This window comes from Gymnoscopelus microlampas (assembly GCF_963454915.1).
Source record: "Gymnoscopelus microlampas genome assembly, chromosome: 9".
Taxonomy (NCBI): domain Eukaryota; kingdom Metazoa; phylum Chordata; class Actinopteri; order Myctophiformes; family Myctophidae; genus Gymnoscopelus; species Gymnoscopelus microlampas.
The window spans coordinates 13,951,527-13,969,673 of record NC_139946.1 but is presented as its reverse complement, the minus strand read 5'-3'; the positions used below and the strand labels follow the sequence as shown (position 1 = coordinate 13,969,673).

The following is an 18,147-nucleotide window of genomic DNA, read 5'->3' as shown; positions in this document are numbered from 1 at the left end:
TCCCAGTGTTGCCAGATTGTGCGAGAGAAATAAGCAACGAGGTCTATGAAAACTAGCCCAAAAGAAGCGGCTACAGACCACATGAGCGACCACATGCACACGTGAGCGCTCTCTAATCCTACATTCATTGGCTATTTGAAAATAGTCAATCTACACGCTCACAACGCGTCACGATGCGACGCGTTGTGAGCGCATAGATACATTTTCAAAGAAAAATCTTGGGGATGTTTTTTATGGGGGTCTCTGGCACAAATATTTAACCAGAAGGTTAAATACATATTAATTTGGGGGTCCGGGCCGGGGTCCTTGACCTTGACATGAACCACTGGTTTAAACGATATTAGGAAACAAGCCCAATTAAGCAAATACACTTTAGAAACGAGCCCATATCAACACTTTAGAAACAAGCCCAAATAAGCAAATACACTTTAGAAACAAGCCCATATCAACACTTTAGAAACAAGCCCAAATAAGCAACTACACTTTACAAACAAGCCCAAATAAGCAACTACTTTAGAAACAAGCCCAAATAAGCAACTACTTTAGAAACAAGCCCAAATAAGCAACTATAGAAACAAGCCCAAATAAGCAACTACTTTAGAAACAAGCCCAAATAAGCAACTAGAAACAAGCCCAAATAAGCAACTACTTTAGAAACAAGCCCAAATAAGCAACTACACATTAAAAACAAGCCCAAATAAGCAACTACACTTTAGAAACAAGGCCAAATAAGAAACTACACTTTAGAAACAAGGCCAAATAAGAAACTACACTTTAGAAACAAGGCCAAATAAGAAACTACACTTTAGAAACAAGGTCAAAAAACGCAATCACCGGCGCAAAACCAATATTTTACAAGCAACTTCAGAGAGAAAAACAAGCCCAAAGTCGCTTATAATAAGCCGACATGGCAACACTGATGATCCTCCTCCTGCTGGGAACGCTACCTGCCTGGTCACGTGACGTTCGTTTGTCTATTATTCGAATTCCCTGTGTTGTTATGATGGTGTAGGAGAGGTGTACTTTACTCTGCAATTCTACTATATGATCATGTCTTTTGGCATGGGGTTGAGGAAGAAAATGTGTGCAGAAAATGAGAAACAAAGTATTTTTAATGCATTTATGGATTTGGAGTCAACACTTTTATATAAAAGTCAGGTATAGCTACAACGAATGTATTTGACATTTCATAAGGCACAAAATCAAGCTGCTGAAAGTTGCATTTTCCACAATATTCCCTTTAGTTTAGCACAATAATACAATTCTCCAACTGCTCTATGGTCTGCAAACAAGCAATGTGCCATCTAGTGGAAGAAAATGGACATAGAAAGTTCAATCATTAATTTGTCAACTCTTCTTTCTCTTACCACATTAATGCATGTATATATATGTCAGACTGTGTGTGTGTGTGTGTGTGTGTGTGTGTGTGTGTGTGTGTGTGTGTGTGTGTGTGTGTGTGTGTGTGTGTGTGTGTGAGTGTGTGTGTGTGTGTGTGTGTGTGTGAGTGTGAGTGTGAGTGTGAGTGTGAGTGTGAGTGTGAGTGTGAGTGTGTGTGTGTGTGTGAGTGTGAGTGTGAGTGTGAGTGTGAGTGTGAGTGTGAGTGTGAGTGTGAGTGTGAGTGTGTGTGTGTGTGTGTGAGTGTGTAAAAAATAACTGAACTACAAGCTCACAACATGTCACATCGTGATGTGTATTGCATTTAGATAACATTTGCACTTGCTTCAGTGAACGGGCAGGTTGGGGTTCAGGGCTACAGTCAGTGGTTCAGGGTCAAGGACAAAATGGCTTGTGAGCATCTAGCTCACTCTGCCACCTGTTTATTGCTTTGGGCTCCATTTGGCCTCTTGTTTCCTGGAAGGGGTAGGGGTCTGAAGGTTTTTAGAAGGAGGAATGGTCTTCAGAGTGTCCAACTGCATCCCAGGGCGCGGAGAGGGCTGTCTGTTGGTATACCGTAACCCCACTGGACGTGTATTAGAATAGATAGGACTTTCTATGACAAGAATTGAAGAAAATAAAAAATGAAAATACATTAATAAAAGCAAACCGTTTATAATATAACACTATACATTTTACATTATTGCTTATCTTGCCTCTATTAATACATTTTTGCTATTGTGAAAATAATGTATAATGTAGGCCTAGCTTATTTGTTTTTAATTGGTTTTCATCTTTTAAACACATTATTTACCTCTACACCAATTAGATCTACAAGCTCACAACATGTCACAATGCAAAGCATTGTAAGCCTGCTATTTTCACCTCAGAATAGGGAAGCTAGGGCTCATGTGGTTAATAATTAATGTACAATGAATGTATTTATACATCAATTTAATAATTAAATGAATGGAAACAAAATCAATTAAACAAAGTAAAAACAAGATAGGCTACCACACAATAAAGTTGATAAAGTAGGGGCAAAACAATAGAACGAAACAAAACATAGGTTAAAAGGATTTAAAAAAAATGCCATCTAAAAAAGCTACTTTTAAGAAGTGATTTGAAAGAAAGAATGGTTAACTGAGTAATCCCACGTGATGTCTATGGGGTCGTGCGAGTCTGCAAAGAGTACAGAAGTGAGCCTTTCCTCTAACCACACACACACACGCACAGTCATATAACATCATCTGCCCTACATCTAACCTACTCGTGCTGTGCTGTCTAACCACAACACCACTTGTTGTTTCACTTTACACTTATCGGCCATGAGGTGGGCAGATGTTCAGAGAATTGAGTGAACTGTGCTTCTTCTTGCATTATCTTCTCCCCCACTCTTTGTCTTACTCTTACTTCCTTACTCTCCTCACTCACTTTCGGACATATGTTTTTATTCAATAAAAAGATTCTGCATCTTTGCATGTGAAATCACCTTTTCCCCCTCTATCTCTCTTCATTTTATTTATTTTATTTTATGTGTGTTGACAAATTTCCATTTGGAAATCTGGATATCTGTTACCTGATCAAGTCTGATATCAAAGTAGAAATTTACACCAAACTTTTCCAAACACATTTTAAAATCAAATCAAAAAGGAAGATAGATACCTCTGTTTCTGCGTCGTCGTCTTCTCAGTAAAACACAGACGATGGCTAAAAGTGCAATCAGGACCAGACTTGCACTTGATGCTCCCAATATTACCCAGAACCTCCAGTCATAGAGCAGGAGCCCAGCTCCATCTCCTGTGGGAGGCAGAGTTTCTGTGGAAAACAGACGACAATTTATATTGTTGCAGAAACCTCCTATCTCCATGTTTTAACTTTTTGTGATACTTGATCAATCTACAGCCTCACACAAAAGCATCAAAAGTAACAGATCCACAAGCTCGAAACACTTGTAGATCTGCTACTTTTGTTGTTTTTTAATTTGCACCCGATAAAGACGATATATAAATTACATATATCCAGTATACACGCACGCACGCACGCACACACGCATGCACGCACGTACACACGCATTCACGCACGTACACACACACACACACACACACACACACACACACACACACACACACACACACACACACACACTGTAGATTTAGTATCTTACAACTATAGAAGTTTGTTTTTTTAATCTCTGGTCACTTCAAACATAAACATAAGATTAACTAACAACTTGATCAGTGGGTCGTGAAATATTAACCGTATTCAGTACGTGCATGTATTAAAGCATGTATGTGTACATATTCTCACACACACACACACACACACACACACACACACACACACACACACACACACACACACACACACACACACACACACACACACACACACACACACACACACTGTTTTGGAGAAAGAAGTGACAATTGGAAGTTTGCTTTTAAATTTGGGATTAAGCAACTCTTTTAGATTGCAATAAGACCCACATTTACATGGTGCTTACTTAGCAAATGCACTGGGTATGAAATATGTACACATGCACACAAATACATATACGCACCTTGTGTAGGCATCATGACAGTGACATTGAAATTCATCGTACCTTCCATTGTGCTATCTGGTGTCAAGAGAAATGGTGGTTTTAGAAATATTTATGTATTTATAGCAAGCTATAAGAAGTACATGAATAACTCCATAACAGCACTACAGCTGTAATTCAATGAATACTTACCCAAAATAACGACATGTGTTCCATTGCTGCAGTCTCGATCAAATGTATACAATTCTGTGACTTCGCAAAAGTACCAGCCACTGTCATTGCGTGTAACATTTGTAAGTTTAAAGTCAGATCGTGTCTTTTTCCCAGATTCAGAGGTGAGTTTATAAGAGCACTCAGAGCAGATGTTTGATGATGGTTCAGTAGAGTTAGTAAAACACCAGTTCACTGCAACCATATCAGCCTTAAAACCGCAGCTTAGAGTGAGTGTTGAACCAAGAAAAACCTTTTCTTCCCTTTTTGGATGATCCACAATAAGAGATTTTTTACCTGCATTCACTAAGGCTGATGGAGAGAAGACAGACAGACAGACAGACAGACAGACAGACAGACAGAATAAAATACTTGATAGTGGCATTATATTAGATGCTAGAAACAATATGCAATAAAAAAATATTTGTATTCCTCCAAACTATTAATCATCTCGCCATTTTCATAACTTTAATAAGATCAAGACACTTGACATTTAAGTCTGTTCAAAACACATGGTTTCAGGCTCAGTGTTACATTTTTTATTTTCTGTCATCAAGGTAAGAATCTTACCTGTTAGTGAAAGCAGAATTAACCTCTTTACCCAGTTGCCCATTCTATCATGTCAAAGGTGACCTTCTCATAAGACTCATTGTGTCTCTGTTACTGTACTGTCAATCGAACGTAGAGAGAGGAAACACTGTGGGTGTGGGTGGGAGGAGGGGTTTGTCATTCATACTGTGGAGGAACAGAGGACACAAAGTCAGGTCCGGGGTAGCTATGGTGGGGTGTGCAAAAGCAACTGAATACACTTTTAAATGCGCTTATAAATGCATGTCCGCATATAAGTGAATGTATGCTTGTATGCACATACTGTACACGCACGCACGCACGCACGCACGCACGCACGCACGCACGCACGCACGCACGCACGCACGCACGTACGCACACACACACACACACACACACACACACACACACACTCTTATGGCATGTTGTTTTCTAAGGAGGTCTAGCACATAGCAAGCTGTGTGATAGGTTTTTCAGTTTGCACATCCTGTCAAATGACAGCCTTTGTAGGTCGATGGCAGACATACACATGGGTATTCATGAGGGGGCTGGCAGAATACCGTAAGTGTGTGGTCACATAAATGTGACGCACAATAGAGTGGGTTCTTTCTGTGGGTTTGGTGCGAAAACACTGTTTCCCACTGTCACTACAGAGAGGGAGATCCAAGCTCACGCTGTAGGACTAGTGCCAGTGCTCTCTAAATACTCTGTTACAAGTAAAAGTCCTGTATTACAAGTATTGGCATCAAAATAATGTTTAAAGTATTAAAGTAAAAGTACTCAATATGAAAAATTACTCATTATAGCCTAACTTAGCTTTTTTTCCCCTCCAAAATAAAAAAATAATTGACAAACTATTTCAAAAATAGCTGAGCTTGCTATTTATTTTTTATTTTCTATTTCTAACAGCCAAAGTATAAAATCGACGTAATTGGATAACATATGTTTTGTAGTAATACCATAAATCTGCAAAGTAACTAGTAGCCTAACTAAAGCTGTCAAATAATTGTAAAAAGTACAATATTTGACTCTTAGATGTAGTGGAACAGAAGTCTAAAGTATAGACATTTTTTAATATTCAAGTAAAGTAAAAGAAATACCTCAACATTTTACTAAATACAGCGCTTGAGAAAATGTAATTAGTTACTTTCCACCACTGAGTACAGTGTGAGTTTGACTTCCTGGCTGCGACATTAAGAATACATCTAAGAAGAATGTGAAACTTAAAATAAAGCAACTACTCCAAGTAATATCGTGCTAAATTTCTCAGAAGTTAAATTGTCCTACTGAATCTGAAATACTTGTAGAATATGAGGTTGTTGTAACACACTAGGTTAATGTTCATAATGTCAAAGCATGAGAGTGTCATAACAGAAAGGAGATCATAAAGACCAAAGACATGGCAGGGCGGTTTCATATGGTACATCTTTTGAAACCTCAACCTAGATTTCAGTTCCCTACATAATATTTTCCTTTTGCACTAATGCTCTGTGTCTTTAATGTCTTAATGCTTCATGTTTTGGGTACAGCACTTAGAAATGCTATACAAATAAACGTAGATCCCATCAAGAGTAAGAAAGTTAACAAGTTATGTTAAGATGTTAACAATTTCATAGAAGTTAAATAAAATCAATTTACCAGCACAATTCATAGGTTCAACCCTCAGCATTATTCTACCTACAGTATGCCACAACAGCAGTTGACAGACTAAGACAATTACTGAAACAAAACCTGAAGTGAAACAAGGGGGAACAGTCCATAGTCCATCTACTCTGTTCTGTGTCATGCTAAAACAGTTTCTTTGTCTCACTCTACTCCACACTTGACTCTTTCTCATTGCACTCGATATCCGTATACCTGCCTTAAGAGGTTTATCATACCTGCCATTCTACCTGTACTTTAACTTTATTTCTATACGGTATCTCCTCTATAATATTTATTTATTATTATTATCTCCGCCAGGCCGGAATGACCAGGAGGCGGAGACTATGTTTTGCCCCTGTCTGTCTGTCTGTCTGCCTGTCTGTGCACAGCTAATCGCAGGCAGGCACTGCTGGACTGATCAGCATGATACTTTGCATGCACACTTCAAATTAGGCACAATCCATCCAACAATTATACCCAAATTGGAATTGCATGTTGGAGGCCTCTATATAGCCCTTCTAGGGTGTGTGTGTGTGTGTGTGTGTGTGTGTGTGTGTGTGTGTGTGTGTGTGTGTGTGTGTGTGTGTGTGTGTGTGTGTGTGTGTGTGTGTGTGTGTGTGTGTGTGTGTGTGTGTGTGTGTGTGTGTGTGTGTGTGTGTGTGTGTGTGTGTGTGTGTGTGTGTGTGTGTGTGAATTGGGAACAACAATTTCCGGTAATGGGATTTTTTTTTATTTCAAACCTTACACAAATGTTTCACCAACCTGTTCATGGTCCAGAGTGGAGAGTGTGCTCTGCAACTACAGTACCTCTGCTGCTCAAGGTGTTCTCCAAATTATGTAACATAAAATAATAAATAGTTAAATTAGCATATACCAACAAAATGTATTACAATCAACACATACACCCCCCAAAGCATTTCCCATGGCAAATAATAACACAACAAATAACACAAAGATGTGCCCCAACTCCAAGGCATACAGTACTGGTAAATCCCTTCTCAGCCAATTAACATGGTGTGAAATCCCTCCTCAGCCAATTAGCAGCACAGGATAATGTAATCGCTCTCTCTCTCTCTCTCTCTCTCTCTCTCTCTCTCTCTCTCTCTCTCTCTCTCTCTCTCTCTCTTTCTCACTCTCTCTCTCTCTCATCCACTCTATGTGTGTGTGTGTGTGTGTGTGTGTGTGTGTGTGTGTGTGTGTGTGTGTGTGTGTGTGTGTGTGTGTGTGTGTGTGCGCGTGTGGGGGGGGGGGGGGGGGGGGGGGAGGATAGTTTACATTCCCTCAACAGACTGATATTGATTGATTGAACACTTTTCTAGAAAAAGCACATGAAAGTGGTCAACTAAATAGGATTAAAAAGCCCATGGAAGCCTAACGGCTTGTTTCAAATGGGGTCCTTATCTACTCAATTCATAGTGAACATTATTTGTAAGAGAAAACGTGCATACAGTTATACTTTAATAATCACACAGGCTTTAGCTAAAATGCTTTATACCCAGAAACTCACAGAAACATCATTACCCAGCATCCTCTTCTTCCGCATGCGCAGTGACACACTACGGCCCTAGGCGTTGGTGAAGGAAGATGCAATGCACTGTAGCAGCAGCATCAGTACCAACCATAGCCCAGTGGTCCCGCGAATAAACACTAACTAAGGGACATTGGACAATACCGACTGTTTCTCTTCTTCCTCCGGTACCGGCACGTTGGACCGGCAACATGGGAGACCAGAAGGTAAGACTAGGTCGGGGAACAGGTGTTTCTGATGGTAGATCCTGGTTTCGGGGCGTTGCTGTACAAAGAAAGAAGGGGAGTAGCGGAGGGGATCTGTGTGTGGATGGCTTACCGATCTGTTTATTTAAGTAATTACACGTGCTCTTGATCATTAGGTAATGAATTAAAGAATGACGCTAAATCATAGTCCTCGTCTTACAGGAAAATAACACACATATTTAGATCAGTCCAGTTCTACCGAAGAAACACTGCGCCCATGGCCTCGATCGAGTGGTCCCAAAATCCTATCGATCTTCTTGACTCTTACTAAATCGTTATGCAGGTTCCATACTATGATATAGATCCATCTTATACGCCATCGGTGCGACCTACTTTATAGTGGAATGGTTTGATCCTGACGGCATCAGGGGCCTTTGGGCATCCCTTCTCTTGCGTCAAGGAGCATAACGTCTTGGTACCAAATCAGTGGGTCTTCACTGTGTCTTTGGGACAGTTTGATAAACGTTTGGTGGAGGTTCAGCCTTGTATCTCATGCAGTTTTTTTTTGGCTTGTTTATAAAGTGTAGTTGCTTATTTTGGACTTGTTTATAATGTTGTTATTAAACCAGTGGTTCTCAAACATTTTCATCAAGGATTTGATGAAAATTGATTTTTCTGCAGACCCCCCTCCCCATCTGACAATATTTTATGACAGGAACCCACATACAAGATTTGTGTTAAAATGTTTCAAAAACATTTCCAAATGATTTTCTTCAAGATTTCTTTAAAAAAAGCAAATCTGCGACCGGTGTGAGCTTGTAGATCGGCTATTTTCAAATAGCCAAACAGCTTTATATAGGTTTGTCAAGGGCTCATGTGGTTGGTTTGCATTATGTCATTTGCTAAGGTTGTTGAGTAAGGTTCTCCTCTATGTGGGGCCGTTATTAAATTATGAATTGTGCATCCTTCCGCCCATGAAGTGTCCTTGCTCTCTGAGTGTTGGTACTCCATGTAGTAGGACCATTTGTTTTTCATCTACGCACTACGCAATGCAATGACACAATCTTCTAGGAAGTTACAATATTGTGTTTGGCAATTCAGTAGTGGAATGATTTAACCACTCAGGCATATCAGATGCTGAGATAAAGAAAGTAACTTCATGCTGCCTGCAGGAATCCCTTCGAAAGATCACCACAACTTTGGCCTTGAAGAATGAGGAGATCACAAACTTCGTCTGCACCCTCAAACAGAGCCTGGAGAACTTAGAGGTACATTTAAAACAATAATTGATTTATCTGCAAAGACATTTGCAAGAAAAATCTGCAAATGTATCTGCAAATCAGCTGCCCTTTATGCCAGTCAAGTAATCATCCAACCAGTCTCAGATCAAAGATACTTTTTCTGTTGTTGACTAAAATGTTTGTGTCACACTCGCACTAGACAAACTCCAACCGTGTTCAGGAGGAGTTGGATTCTGAATTCAGCTCCCTCCACACTGTGCTTGATGAGTTGAAGGAAGGGATGATGACGCGCATCAAACAGGAGAGAGCCAGCCGCACATATGAGCTACAGGTACATTATGGCATTAGTGGTTTTGTCCCTTTACCGTATTGAATATTTTGTGCACTGTATGTCTTAGCATCAACTGCTGTATTAATTCATTAATTAAATGTCATTAGCTGTAGTTCTCTACAGCTGTAGCATACCCCAAAACATCTTACAACAGAGCATTTTCACCAAACACAATTTTTACATAGTAAGTTTCCTTACATCATTTCTAATAAACAACAAACACGTTTCCTTACATCATTTCCTCACATCATTTCTAACAACTAACAACCACAAAGAATGTACTGTCCTGACATATTTGTTTTATGGCTTTCCTGCTATTTAGTATACGTATGTATGAAGGACTCCTCAAGGCCGTGACTCTCAAATGATGTAGCTAGCTCTACAGCCTCACCACAGTGTACATAATGGTTTTATTGTACTGAAGTGAAGTAGTTAGACTTTTTGGTCTGCTGTACTAACCCCGTGTGTTCTCTTCAGAGTCAGCTGAGTGCCTGTTCCAAAGCCTTGGAGAGCTCAGAGGAGCTCCTGGAGACGGCTAACCAAACACTCTGCTCCTCAGAGACAGATGGTTTCACACAGGTAACTGGACGGCCACTGGACGTTCCTTTTTGGTGGTCAATGATGAATTCACTTATGTCACTTCTCATAGTTGATTGAATTGCTTCTTCCAGTGGTGTTTTGACAACTATTGTTTTAACACAAACACTTGCCTTTTTGTTTTAAGTTATAAAAACTTGATGGGCTGCAACTCAGTATATTCTCTTCGTTCCGTATTCCCCTCTCTCCTTTCTCTATTTCCTTTCCTCCTCTGCTTCTTCTTCTCCAGGCGGCCAAAGACATTAAGGATAGGTATTGTAACTCAGCTGTCCATTTGCTTCCCCTTCCAACGCCCTTCCTGTAGCATCCTTTAACCCAGTGCCTCCCAGTTTGAGTACTGGGGACCCTTTGAGCACTGCTGGTTTTCATTGTACTTGTCTAGAATCAATGCAATGACGTTAACTGATAGGACAGAAAACCAGCAGAACATTGGGCCCCCAGGACTGGGAGTTGAGTGCCACCATTTTAACTCATGAGCCACCTCCTAATGTAGTGTGCATGCATTCCAGCCAACTAGTAGCAGGCAGCAGCAACTCCGTTGCATCCCGGCCTTAAACAACGAGCATTTTTTTTATTTTCCATTTTCTGCTCATTCCACGTCCACATTTCCCACTGTCCTCTCAATGTCCGTACCATCATGTGTCAACCCCTCCTAGAACAAATGCTGTTCCCTCTGTCGCCTCAGCCTTGTAATGTACGACGTAGATCAGGACAATCAGCTGAGTAGTAGTTACACTGTATAATCCTGAGTGTTAATTTACAAATGGATAATTAACCTTGAGGATTTTACTTTGTAGCAGCCTTTACTCTGTGAACCGTATTGTAATGAGCAACTGTGGTGACTCCATAGCTCTGACTGTAATCAGGATGAATAGTGGGATATACTTATTGTCTTTTGTGTGTGTGTGTGTGTGTGTGTGTGTGTGTCTGTGCGTGTGTGCGTGTCTTTCTTTGTTTGCAGTGTGACAATGGCCCCAGCCTTCCGCCTCTCGCTGAAGGCCAAAGTCAGTGACAACATGAGTCACATGATGGTGGACTTCAGCCAGGAGAGAGAGCTGCTACAGGCTATCAAGTTCCTCCCAGGTCTGATGGCATATTAATAAAGGAATACAGATACAGATAGATATGGAGAGTTGCTGATTCAGAGAGTGTGTTAACCCATTAAGACCTGAGGCCGATTCTACAAATGCCTTCTAAACCAGTGGTTCTCAAACCTTTTTGTGACAAGGACCCCCAAATTGATATGTATTTGATCGTGGACCCCCATCTGAAAATGTTTTGTGCCAGGGACCCCCAGAAGAGATGATTTGTGTTTTCAAGGTTTTTCAAGACTTTCAAGATTTTTCACGGCACAAAGTGACGCGCTGTGAGCTTGTATATCTGCTATTTTTGAATAGCCAACGCTAAAATCTAAAATGACACAGATGCCTTCCCGGTTTCAATGGGTTATTGACTCTTGCAATGCAGAGAAGCCAAACTTAATTTGTTCGGCACACTCCATAGACAGGGAACCTCGGTCGGCTCAAAAGGATCCTATATAAACACTTACAAAACATAGTGCATCATGGGTAATGTGATGTTAAAGCAGATACCTCAGAAAACAAAAGGGTAACAAAAGTGTTGTGCCTGATAAACTGTCTTCTCCGTTACCTCCAGTGCCGGCCACTCCTGAGATCCAGCTTTCTGAGTGCCAGGTGTGTGACAACACGGTGTCGGTAGTGTGGACATTACCGGAACCTGACCACAAGATAGAGCACTACATACTGGAGCACCGACGCACCAACCACGAGGGGCCGCCGCGTCTCAGAGAGGACTATCCCTGGATGGTAGTGGAAGGGATACAGGAAATGGAGCACACGCTCACGGGTAGGAAGAGAGCTTGTCTGGAGAGTTATGGATAGGGTTTAAACAGCCAACACTGCTAATGACCTTGGCGGCATGTCATTCCCTCGCTTCATCCTTTCTTTAATCCCATTCGTCACTGACATAGCCTTAAAAAATGGTGTTAGCTATATTCCTTCTTAGTGGGTGATGATGCAGAGACGCATCGCTGCAGCTTCAGAAATGTCTAGGCAATTAGGGGCTGTCCCAGGCCCAGAAACTGCTTCAGCGCTACTAATGTACTTGGCGCTCTTGGTAACAAAGCACTGTGACGAGTGATGCGACTCCGTGCATGAAAAGTTGAGAATATTTTTTACACCTGTCTTAAAACCACTAGAAGAACTAGTGAGGAGTGCACCATGCACGTCAGACCGTATCATAGGAAAACTGTTTTTTGCTTGCAACCTTTCTCTAGTGACGCGTCTCAGTGTGATCGCCCCATTAGTCTTTACGATGCTTGCGTTCGGATCACACACAAAAAAGAATGACCTGACCACTATGTTTCATGTTCTATCTTCCAGGGCTGCGATTTGACACCCGCTACATAACGTTCAGAGTAAAGGCATGTAACAAGGCTGTGGCAGGAGAGTTCTCTGAGCCTGTCACGCTTGAGACACATGGTGAGAGCTTTGGACATATATACACTAAGCTATTTCAGCAGCCAGTAATGTGATATATAGCACTGCAATATTTTGCTACAGAAAATAAGTACATGTCTCAAGAAAACAAAAAGCAAATGCTTATACTGAATAGAGAAAATCTCATAATCTGATTTTTTCTTTTTTTTTGTATAAAAATGTATTTCTGCATGTTCATTGTTTTACACCTTAGGTGGCATGGTGGCTCAGTGGTTAGTACTGTTGCCTCACATGAAGAAGGGTGTGGGTTCAAAGCCAACCATGGCCTTTCTGAGTGGAGTTTAGATATTCTCCTACATGGGTTTCTTCTGGGAGCTCCAGTTTCCTTCCACATCAAAAGACATGCCCGTTACAGTCATACTCCAGCACTAAGCTTGACCAAATTGGTCAAATAGAGTGGATAATGTCCCAGTCCCTACAGGGATCTATAAAGCTCAACTTAACCCGTGTTAATTTCTGCCTGTTCATAGCTTTCCTGTTCAAGCTGGACTCTGGCTCATGCCACCAAAACCTGAAGGTGGAGGACATGAGTGTGGAGTGGGACAGCTGTGGTGGAAAGATACAAGACATCCGCAAAGACAAGAACAGAACCAACTCCCCCATGCACTCCCCAGCCAGGTTAGACTGAATGTAGAGTACAGTGTATTTGACCTGGGCGTGGGGATAAACTGATGTTAAGAGCCCTCACTAAGATTAAAAAAATTACAAATCTTGGTCTTTGTAGAGTCAGACTATGTTTTATTATGCATATTCTTGGTGCGTGTTTGAGGAACTAGCTATAAAGAAATCAATAAAGACTCAATGTCAACCAGTGATATCCATATCCAGTACGAATAGAAATGCATAGTCAGTAAATGTTGGATCTAAAGTTGCAGTATGTAATATTTTATTTATCTATTTTTGCAGAGTTAGACATGAATACCTACCATTCATTTTATCCCTCAACATCGCTCTGTCTTATCTCGTATCAGGTCAGCCCTGATGTCCCCAAAGAGAGCTCCAAGTGCTCGAGTCGGCAGAGACAGGTTTACAGCCGAATCCTATACAGTGCTGGGTAAGTTACAAAATGATACAAATGAGGTCAGGCAGATATGATCTATAGTGGGTTATGTGCATCACTCAGTGGGCTATCTAACTGTGACATATCACTAGCAGCTGACCTTAATTTGGCGGTCTAGTTAAGCATGCCACTTTGCTGTTCATTCCTATGTTGTTCTTCTTGCTGTCTCACACCATCGCTGCTGTTGGAATGCAATGCTTTCCTCCCACCACCATCCCAGCTCCACCTATAGGAGCCTCTGTTGTCCCTTGGAGGATTTGTTTTGCTGTAGGGGGGTTTTGTGCTTCATCTCTCTGCTTTGAAAAGGTTGTCTTCTAATTATGCTGAGCAGGGACTCATATATAGCACATTGAAATCAACGCTCTGTAAAGAGTCTCACTCTTTTGGATATGTATTATGTAACATAACATCCTAAAGAACATAAAGAACAAACTTAATTCTGAAGTCATCCCACTATACTGCTTCCTCCATTTTTTAGCTTTTATAGACAGTGATAGTGGAGAGAGACAGAACATGTGGAAAGAGAAGGGGGATGACATATAGCAAATGGTCCAGCCGGCCAGGAATCAAACCGGGAACTCGTTGATCAGAGCATTGCACCCTTGTGTTTCAAATATTTGTATAGTGAAGCACACAGGCTAGGATTATACATTTTACGTTCACATACATGGATTGCTTCCTTTTTTTCAAAAACAAACAGACATACACACAAAATGAACAGGTAAAATGAAAAGAATTACACTCAAACTTAAACAAAAAACAAAAGGACCCCCCCCCCCCCCCCCCGCCTCCCTTCCCCCTCCCCAGAAGTGCTCATTGCACCCTTGTGGTATGCACCCTAACCATTCGGCTATAATGGTCACCCTATACTGATTCCACTTTTAGTACTTTCATTATTACCAATGACATACAGTATGTGGCTCATATCTCCAACATTCCCGAAACAGTGTACTGACTCTAGAAATGTGTCAGTCAGTCATTTATATTTATGGACAGATACATTCTTCACTCTTTGTGAATCTCCAGCTGACACCATGATCGACGCGGGCCAGCAGTACTGGGAGGTACGATACGACAAGGAGAGCAAGGCCTTCGCTGTGGGCGTGGCCCTACGGAGCCTGGGTAAATTTGACCAGCTGGGGAAAAGCGGGGCTTCCTGGTGCATCCATCTGAACAACTGGCTCCAGCAGAGCCTCACGGCAAAGCACAACAACAAGGCACGGACCTTGGACTGTCCAATCCCTGACCGTATAGGGGTCTACTGCAACTATGAAGAAGGTAACCACTGCACAACTAAGTATTGAAAGGCAAATAAAGTAATTTGAAGTTGAAGTGAAGTAAGATGTATAAATGTACTGTAAAATATACTGTATATGGAGTCAGTATAATGAGTAGAAAGCTTTCTAATGAGTTTGAGAGAGTGTCTCTTGACCAAAAGACCACAGGTTCAATCGCTGACACAGCTAACACGTGTCCTGGTGAAGTATTCTCTAGGAAGACAATGAACTCCTACCTGATAAGCCATTCCAATTTGTTTTGGATAGGAGCATCAGATACATGGAATAATTTAATGTAATTTATTTGCTGTTTCTGAATTCCAAACAGTTTTAGTTGAGCAGCAAAGCAATGCAAAAGGCTGTCTGTTTGTTTGTGTATATGATGTATTATTTTGTCCACCAGAGGATGCTGAAAAAGCTCAGCTGTGCACATAGGTTGACTTGTTTGCTCATTTAAACATTTCTGTACCTCCAGATTTCTCACTGGTGCTGCAAAGACAGAACTGCACATATTAGGCTAAGCATTTGGTCCACACATGACATAGCATTACTAGTCAGCAAAAATTGCTGACATTGACTTTTTGTCATCAGCTGATTATTCCCCTAAAACATCCTGTCTACAATGTTTTGTAAAGCATTAAAGCTGTGTACGGGCCTACCTTTGAGCTACGCCACGTTTTAGCCTGTCTGATAAGTGTTATTATGTTATTATGAATTCATTACATGTCTTGTGATGAGACTGGTTACACAAAGGGACTTGTGTAACCAAAGTGCTCCATTTCTATGACCTGTCAGTAATTTCTGTGGCAAGTACGTTATAATAACTCTTCCGCTTTTCTCTCGGCAGGTATTCTGTCCTTCTATAATAGCAAAACCAAGCAGCTGATGCACACTTTCAGAGCCAAGTTCCAGCAGCCAGTAGTACCAGCCTTCATGGTGAGAATGACTGTTATTTTGAGTTATTTAGTGGCGTATAAGAATACCCTTGATATTGACTGGCAATGTACAATCACTGACTGTGCAATAGTCTTTCATTCTCAATTGTATGGTGAAAGTAATAGTATACATTAAGGGTATCCGCTGTAGTTTTGACCACTAGTTTATGAAACTACACTACAGATCACATTAGGAAAATAAGGATCAATTCAATGTTTGTACCACATATTCTTCCAGCAGGCATGTGCACACATACTGTACAGTAGGAGCCAGAGCATCTGCCTGATATCCTTCATTGGAGAAAGTGTCATTCTAATCAATATGCTGTAAAGACTGAACAAAGACAGAGGCAGAGGGTTTTGAGTGCACAAAATAATTCCCCCCCACCAACAGCAGGGTGGGGGGGGGATTAATCAAACGATTCCAACAAAACTTCTTCCCGGATCGGGGTATCGTTCCAATTAGGTATGAGCGTCCTATGTTGCCTACAAACAAACATCAAATTAGTTTCATGTCTTAACTACACAACTAATATTGAGGAAGTGGAGTATGTCGCTAACCGCCCGAGCAGAGTCCTTCCACCAAGGAGAGCCAGCCAGAATTGAGGGAGTGTGAGCACCTTTATAGCTAGAGCTTGATCAGACCCAACTCAGTGCAGCTGTCTCCAGCCTGTTAGTTGGAGGGCAGGTGTCATCACATCAAACTGATTAAGAACAGACCTAGGTACATACCTCCCCTCAATGAGCTGGCCCAGGGGCCGGACCTGGCCTTGGTGCTGAACACCTCCCTCAGAGCTCTGGCTAACCTGGTGGAAGCGCTCACCTGGCGTTCTAGACAGCGACACTCCACAATGCCTATACATAATTTCTCTCATTTAGATATCTCTTGCTGAACCACAGTTGCTGTACACCCTGCTCTCATTCAAAACAAAGGCTGGTCGAGCTCAATTTGTTTTCTACTTTTAAGTCTGGTTTTGCAAGAACGAGTGAACTGACATGCTCAACTCAAAAAGTATTCAAATTATGATGGGTGCTGACCCAAAAGGCACAAAAATAGCCAATGAAGTCGTCAGCACTCGCAAATAAGTAAAATACAGTAAGTGCACTCTTCATAATGCACAGAAGCAGAAGGAAACAAACACGTTTCTGAGAAATATGTGGGTGTGAAGTCTGGTTTTGGGACAAAACTAATCTCATGCACGTACAAGACCAAAAGTGTGAACCTAGGTATGCTTTCTCAGAAAAACCCAAGTGAAAAGTGGATAGAATAGGTCTGGGTCATTCGCATAGAAAAGAGCTGGTCCTAATGTTCTACATCACCACTCATTCACAGTTTAGCCATGCCCAAGCGAGTGAGCTGCTCGCTCATTCTGTCCACTGTTTCCAATTCAAGTTTCTCCAGACCTCCATTCAGACTGGACCGAGATAGGAGGGCTGGCCACACGAGACTACACAAAAACGAATCAGTGTTCCTTTTCCCCCCCTGATTAGATAAACATGATCCACTTAAGCCCTATATACTTTGTTGCACGATGACTAGCGTAAATAGCCAATCGAAATGCATCACATTGTGAGCTTGTAGATCTGGCATTTTCTCCCAAGGGTAATTTTCAGCAGTATGAATACTGGATTTTTTGCTGCTAACACTTACATATTTGTACTTGAATAATATAGTCAATGTAGGGTTGTATTGTTACTTAGCATCTGAATACTTCTTCCACCCTGATATGTAACCCAATTGCTCTGTTCTTGCTTATCATGGCATTGTGGTTTACCATCTTCCCTCTGCTGCCTCCTGCAGGTGTGGAACGGTAGTTTCTCAGTACAGACGGGCCTACAGGTTCCCAGTGTGGTGCAGAGCGGCCAAAGGAAGAACAGCGGTACCAGCAGCTCCAACGCCAGCCTCACCTAGTCCCAAACCCCCCCCCCCCCCCCCCCCCCACACACACACACACACACACACGCACAGCTGGCTGAACGCTTGCCCTGCTCTGCACAACTTTCTCTCTGCCCCTGGCTGTGGTCAAAGCCATATCATAAAATAGTTATATCACTGGCATATCGTTAGCCTCATAGCATAATTGCCTAAGTTATAATTTATCTGCCTTTATTTATATCTGTCTAACTCTACTCTCCT

The 18,147-nt window shown here is 41.5% G+C and overlaps 1 protein-coding gene and 1 long non-coding RNA gene across 3 annotated transcripts; one reads left to right on the top strand and one right to left on the bottom strand.

Moving 5' to 3' along the window:
* Positions 1-1,169: 1,169 nt before the first annotated feature.
* On the bottom strand, positions 1,170-4,801 carry LOC311051203. Of its 2 annotated transcripts, XR_014601390.1 has the most exons (5): positions 4,697-4,801; positions 4,109-4,438; positions 3,938-3,994; positions 3,040-3,192; positions 1,170-1,990 (listed from the first exon to the last, which is right to left on the bottom strand). It is a non-coding gene; the product is annotated as an uncharacterized lncRNA (long non-coding RNA). The 2 variants fall into 2 exon arrangements; XR_014601391.1 differs by lacking the exon at positions 3,938-3,994.
* Positions 4,802-8,056: 3,255 nt separating this feature from the next.
* On the top strand, positions 8,057-17,922 carry fsd1 (fibronectin type III and SPRY domain containing 1; the record flags this gene model as incomplete). Its single annotated transcript, XM_084065625.1, has 13 exons — positions 8,057-8,071; positions 9,223-9,318; positions 9,491-9,622; positions 10,100-10,201; positions 10,449-10,471; positions 11,181-11,302; positions 11,876-12,085; positions 12,622-12,720; positions 13,209-13,356; positions 13,710-13,792; positions 14,825-15,076; positions 15,923-16,011; positions 17,812-17,922. 13 exons carry the CDS (start codon positions 8,057-8,059, stop codon positions 17,920-17,922), a joined length of 1,482 nt encoding a protein of 493 aa, XP_083921751.1.
* Positions 17,923-18,147: the final 225 nt, after the last annotated feature.